The 6,888-nt window shown below is 42.1% G+C and overlaps 1 protein-coding gene across 2 annotated transcripts in view; it reads right to left on the minus strand.

The window, feature by feature from the left end:
* The window catches only part of RASA3 (RAS p21 protein activator 3), a 266,603-nt gene that overhangs the window by 50,918 nt on the left and 208,797 nt on the right, over positions 1-6,888 (minus strand). For both annotated transcript variants that reach the window (XM_019524666.1, XM_019524665.1), the window contains exons 7-8: positions 5,737-5,809; positions 710-789 (exon numbers count right to left, since the gene is read on the minus strand). In XM_019524666.1, coding sequence (XP_019380211.1) covers positions 710-789; positions 5,737-5,809 — 153 coding nt within the window. The remainder of the gene's footprint in view (positions 1-709; positions 790-5,736; positions 5,810-6,888) is intronic.

Here is a 6,888-nt window from a genome sequence, read left to right on the forward strand (position 1 = left end):
CACCCACCCACCCAAGCAGAGACATTCTGGCTGCTGGTATAAGTAGTAGAGTCCACTACTCAGTGCAACATTTTATCTATACTCTTCCCATTAACTCGTCTTGTGTAGGTCTACTCAACAGATTCCATAGAACATGTGCTGATTTTTAAAAAGAACCAGGCAGAAATGTTTCTGTCCTGGACATTGGAGTGTGCATGCCCCATACTCATTCTCACAGTAAACAGTTACACTCTGCCTGCTTGGCAAAATAGAGAAGAGAAACTGCCAGAGCTTCCTGTTGTGGAGGGACGTCCCTCCACAACAGCTGGAGCTTGTTAAGGTTAAGGTATAAAAGAAAGAGGAATCTTAAAACGTGAGCTTCATATAGTTTCTCTTCAATCCCAGTGGGAAGAAAACTGATATAAAGGGTTCATCTTTAAGACATGTACCAGCTAATAATTCTAGTAGGTGAACTAATTGAAGGGTACTGGGGGAAGTGGGAGGCCCTTTCCTACAACAGAACTGCTATCCCATATACTTCTCAAATCTCCCCTGTGGTTTTCTGCTCTTCACCTGAGGGGTAAAGAGCAGACAGATGTAGACTAATAAATAGTCTGATCTCAAATTACAAGGACTAAAACTGTGCTTGCGAATTTAAAAACAGAGTTTAACAAAGTCACATAATGACAGAAAAATAAGGCTGTACCAGTTACAGAATTTTTTCTATTACCTAATCTCCATTTTGTCAACTTCATCAGCATCTTCCACATCAAAATGGGATTTTTTGTTGTAGCTGCTGGGTCTTGTGACCTGGTATGAAGGAGACATAGTTAGAACATGAATTCTATGAAGCAGGAGATCTCACAAAGCTCTCAGCACATACAGATAGCCTACATTCATCTTTAACTTAATCTCTGATTCTGCAAACTTTTAAGCATATTTGAGCAGGGATCACTCCTGTAGAACTGGATGCAGAATCAGAACCAAGAATAATTATACCAGACTCCAATATTTTTTCTGTATAGTGAGGGAAGGAATCTATCAGATCTTTGACTCTAACATTTACACAGACATATAGAATCACACAAGAGAGGTGTCACCAATATTTAGAAGTTTGCTTAAAAAAAAAGAAAAGGAAACAATTCAGTGATCAAATTTCCAATACAGGCTCTTAACAACAGATATTTTTCTACTCTGTAAAAAGGTACATTTAAAAGATCTGCACTTCAACTCCCCAACACGTCTATTTTAATTGGGGCAATTTAAAAGTGGGACATGCTGCCTACCCCAGTTTGAAATCAGCGTATTGTATTGTATCCCTTTGCCACTCCCACCCCCAATTGTGCAGAGGAGGTAATTTTCTAAGAGAGATGACGCTGGGGTTCTACACTTCAGAATACAGGACTGAACTCTTAAACTTCTTAATAACAGAATACAACTTCTCTTTTCCCCCAGCTAAACTTGCAGCGTGAGAAAACAAAAACAGCAAAGCATATGCACCAAAGAGAAACTGCAAAAGTAGCCACAAGGTAAAAGTTTTAATTTGGAGATATCTAAAAAATCTGTTTGCTTCTAGCACAGCAGAGTAAAAAGGCTTTGAGCTTTGTTTTGACCATGGTGACAGAAACTTGAGGAAAAAGCACCCCACCCAGCCATAACCACAGCAAACTGTTTAAATACTAGCAAAAAGGCTTCATATGCACCTGGGCACTGAACCCACTCAGCAGCTCATCATTATTATAGATTTAAAATCTTCTTGTGGCTTAGTACTTCCCACCCACAAAAATGGCTTTTATTATAAGCTTAACTTCTTTTTTTCCTGTACATCACTAGGTGCATACAGAAAAAGATAATGATTTAACTGAGACAGAGGAATCAGAAAAGGCTGTTTAGCACATGAACTCCAATCAGCAGCATTATTTCTACTCCTTAACCAGGTAATAGGTGAAATCTAAAGGGGACTAGAAATGCTGGTGACCATGTTCCTCAATTATAAATTTGATTTAAATGCACCTGGGATCCACAAAGCACTGTAATTTAAACATGCTACATCATTTCAGCAGCTCTGCACAAATTTCTCTACTCCACCCTACAAACCACTTCAAACGATTCTTCAAGATATTATCCTGTTCATGGCCCCAGCCATGCTACTGGAAATTACATTTCTACTCTAAGGCTACCCATGTAGTTAGGGATAATAAAGCAAAAATGTTTTGTTGCGCTTGTATACTTACATGTTGCCATACAACACTCAATCTGTGTAGGCCAGACCTAAAGGTTCAACCAATGCAAACAGAGCAGTATTCTTATAAAAGTATTTCTGCAATGAGCGCTAATTCAAAGAACTAAATTAGGAATTCCAGGCTAGGGGGAACAGGGTGTTAGCTTGCCTTTAGCCTACCTTTATGACCCTCCCAATTCTCAGCTGCTCTGCAGTCAGAAAGGCTGTCTATATAATGTCAGCCTTTCACTACATCTTAGCAAACATGTTCCGTCCTCTCCTTAACCCATGCTGTCCTGCCCTGGCACACCTCTTACAAGCTTTGTGAAGGGGTCCTTGGTTCCTGCACAAGAGGAATTCTTCCACAGCCTTTCAGCCCCTACAGGGCTCTAAAGGCTGCTGTAGCATTTTTGCTCAGCATGTATGGACTGGGGAAGTGGTGACTGTCTTGCTCTAAGCACCAGGTGCAAGTTTCACTTGCAACCCCCCTTACATCTGACCCTGTTAAAAAAAATGACTCCACTGAAGCCAAACCTGCAATAAGCAGCACAAGGCAATACAAAAAGCCAACATTTTTATTTTGGGGAGGAAAATACTCAATGTATTGACATTCAAATATTGTCCCCCACCTTGGGTTCATAGAGGTCAGCATGAATTCCAGCAAAGCCATCATAGGGTGGCAGCCTGGGGTCATATTGTCAACTGATGGATCTCCACTGGATCAATCTATTATGCCATCTTACACCAGGTGTAGACATAGTCCTATGATGTCACCACCTGCCTGCAATTTCCAGGGCATGAAATTGGCTCCCAAGACAGCAGAAGCCAGTGTAAAAAAAATACAATGACCATCCCACTGACACTAGTGCTCGTAACAACACCTTGAAAAGGTAAGCCTTTCAGGGTTGGTTTATAAATCATAGCACTAAAGTCTGACACATGCTGGTTTACAATGAGCTTAGATTGGTTTTAACTTCCATGACTAAATTTAAACAGAATCTAATTAAAACTAGACAAACTTATGTGACCAGACAAAGCTCTGCTGGTTGGATGCTTACTTAGCTGGGTGGGTGCTAACTAGATTACAGCTTATATGAATTTAGTAAGGCTGCCTTTTATGCACTAGGGCATATCTTCATTACAGAGTTATGCCCTGAATTCTACTTCTACCTGCACAGAAAGTCCTTTAAGTTTAAGCTATAGCTAGTATACTTGAAGCTACAGGCTGAGGTCTGGCTTCTCCCCAGCCCAGGCTGGCTACCTGCCTATTTTGTAGGAGAAAGCAGGCTAATTAACCCCCCTGTGCTCAGAGCTCCAGCCCTATCCCTAAATTCTACCTAGACCAGCATTCTTCAACCTGTGGGTCACGACTCAAAAATGGGTCACAAGAATACATGAAAGGGCCGTAAACAAACTTGAAAAATACAGCAACAAACTTTGAAGGAGAAAAAAATGTGGGCAACTGTGGCTTTTCCTTTGCAGGCTGGCAGAGCTCCAGCCTGCAAGGGGCTGCTTCGCCTCCCCGCCCCATACTCTCCCCCTGCCTACACACTGTGGGGCTGGGGCCTGGAGGCAGGGAGCAATGAGTTGGTAGTGAGGGGCACTGGGTTGGGACTGGCCATCAGTGTTTACAAATGGGTCTTGATACAAAAAGGTTGAGAACCACTCACCTACACTGTGCTCTCTGATAATCTCCACCCATCTTCTGCACCAAAATCTCCTATACTGCTTCAGTGCTTTAATTCTAAAACTGCCTGCTCCATTTTTGCTGCATGCAGAGGCATAGACGTCAGTCAGGTGTGCTATAAATCATTATGTGGTTTCCAGAATTAATTCCTTAATTACATTCTCATTAAAAGTTCTTGCTGCCAAACATTGTTTGCTTCTGCCTTGAAAACCACCTGCACTGAAATGGAGTTCCCCATTCTGAAGTTATTTCTATAGAGTATTGTTCATGTGTCACTGTCATTGACAGCAGCTTCATAACAGGTGAAAGAGCATGAGACAAACACCTGTGAATGAATCTACATGCTGCTGTTGCTTAATGCACTACTAATGTCTTGAATATCTTGCCAGAAATCCAAGCCAGCACATGGGCTAGACGGCACCAGTTACTTCAGGTCTAGCACTGACATGGGTTCACAGCGGGCACTACTCCACTTCTCCTAGGTTAATGCAGGCTAACTGTTCTGTGAAGTACCTTAGAAAAGATCTGCTCATTTGGTATCCTAGTAAATCCACCTAATACAGTTGCAGTTTATTTTGGCAAATGTGGGATTTTGTTTTTCATAGAATAAGTTGTATCCTGTCCTGCCATGCCAAAATATACCATACTGACAAACGCATGCTTCTGCTAGCCCAATTGTCTCTGCCCAAAGGGGCAGATCCTAATTCCACCCTGCTCAAGGCTCTGAAAAACTATTAATGCAAAGGGCCGGGGAGAGAGGAAGGTTGGGCGGGAGGAGGCCTCACCATTTTTGTGACTTAGTCTTAAGGTCAAGATAAAGGCACACTGCAAAAATTGACAGGTTAACAGTTCTTCAAGGATGCAAGCAGTAAGGAATAGATCACACTTGGGTATTTAATAGATGGAATTGGATCTGGCCTTTAGACTTTTGCTGGTATGAAAGAGTCATAAAATTCAAGCCCCTAAATAACACTACTATGGTTGCAGGAGTTCTGAATGCAGACCAGGCCTGATCAGCATAAGGTACACTGGGAAATGAACTTTTCTTGATGCTATAACTACATCTACAATATGGCTTCTGCCAGCATAACTATGCTGGGTTGATGTATTTTTATTTCCATTCTCATAACCAATTTAATTGGCAAACCTTATAAATACAGACCAGGCCTAAATCACGCATGATAAACATAAAAATATGTACACTTTATACACAAAGGATACCAAATGAAAAAAATCTGAAGAACTGTCTCAGGGATGTAGGTGAAATGCAAAGAACTCCCTACTACTCTTACCAAGATAAAAAAGGAGCTCTTCAAATGGGCTGTTTCTGGACTAATTGAAAATACTGTACATTACAACAAGTTCTCTCTATTTCATAGAGCTGAAGAGAAAGCTTTGGTGTTATAGAAGGCTGTCAAGGCACTGAGGCATTCCATTTTGAATGGATTTCCCCCATTGCTTTTAAAGCTCTTTATAGTTCCTGTAAGACAACTCTCCTATCACTGACCGTAGACGATAGGACAGAGCAGCTATAAAACCAGAGTCTGGAAAATACTTGCTTATCAGTTCTAATTCAAAAGATGGTTGAGTAGGGAGGGCTGAATTAGTGGCAACTGAAAAGCCTGCTCAAGAGGACAGACTACCTAGAAGACTTGACTCTAATCATCTGAAAAAGTGACATGCTGCTGCCTCAGCAGACAACTAGTCTGATCCTGGATACTTCTGTCTCTTGCCTGGGGTTTGAATCAGTCTTCAAAGGAGACAGCTGGCACAACATGGAGCAAGATGCTGTGCCAACTATCTACAGTGTAGGATTTCAGCTTATCACCCATTCCTTTGAAATACCAACCTCAAAATAAAACACTTCATCAAATTGTGGATTGTTGGTCTTCTTTTTGACTTTAGTCTTTTTGGCTTCAGATCTGAATTAAGGACAGGGGAAGAAAAAAAACAACAAAAACACATTAGTAGAAGCATATGCCTCAATGCAGCTATGGAATACTGAAGTAGCTCATGTGCTTGATTTATTTTTTGTAAATCTGTAACTCCATGCAGCATGCAGAGAGACAGACTCTTTGTAATGGAAAATATATCATGGGAATACACATTTAAGAAAAAACTTAAGCATGTGTACATATTAAAAAGTGCAAGTATTTACAGCTATCATCCACATTTGGAAACACACACCCTCCAGCCCAGATCCTGCAAACTGCTCTGTCAGGGAGGACTCTAAACCCACACGGAGCAACTTGTAGGAAGTGGGCCTTGTGTAGTAATATCCAGGGGACAAAGTTTTACCCTGTTCAGTTCTGAAAGAAGAAAGCCTCCACAAATTCTCACACTTTAAAAACACACAAGGATATAGGCAAAGAGCAAGGATGCACCAGGGCAGAGACAAAAGAGGAGCTCCCCTTTGCATATCACAGCGCTTTGCAGGAAGTGCTACGAGTTACAATTCCCTGTATCCAACAGAAGTTCATTGTTGGGTTTGGGATTTGGGGATTCTAGCTGCTTGCAGCAAGCCTGCAGCCCGGTCTCTGTAGCCATGCCACTCCCTTCTTCCAGCCCAGATGATGTTTTCAGAATGTGAGGGAGGAAAGGGAGAAAAGAGAGAAGAGGGAGCTCATTATTTGGGTTCTCCAGCCAGCACTGGAGGGTGGAGTGGGTGGATTGGAGCCCTCCCACCTCAGCAAGGGGGAGGAAGGGCCTCCAAGCCACCTGTCCCAACCTCCAGCACTGGCTGAAAAACCCCCAGACCAAACTCCCTCCACTCCCTTTCCTCTGTCCCATTCTGAAAACAGCAACAGGCTGGGAGCTCCACAGACACAAGTTACAGAATGCAGTCTGTTTTGAAGCTTGCTCATCTGAACCCTCGTTCAATGGCAAAGACAGAAGGCCCATTTAAAGCGGTTTGCAGCTGTGTGCTTCTGTTTAGTCACAGCTGTAGACTGCTTTTTGGCACCAGATTAGGCAAAAATTGTCACTTCTGTCTGTGCCCTGT

The sequence above is a fragment of the Gavialis gangeticus genome, unplaced genomic scaffold (genome assembly GCF_001723915.1).
Source record: "Gavialis gangeticus isolate Ggan-Ray unplaced genomic scaffold, GavGan_comp1, whole genome shotgun sequence".
In the NCBI taxonomy this organism is placed as follows: Eukaryota; Metazoa; Chordata; order Crocodylia; family Gavialidae; genus Gavialis; species Gavialis gangeticus.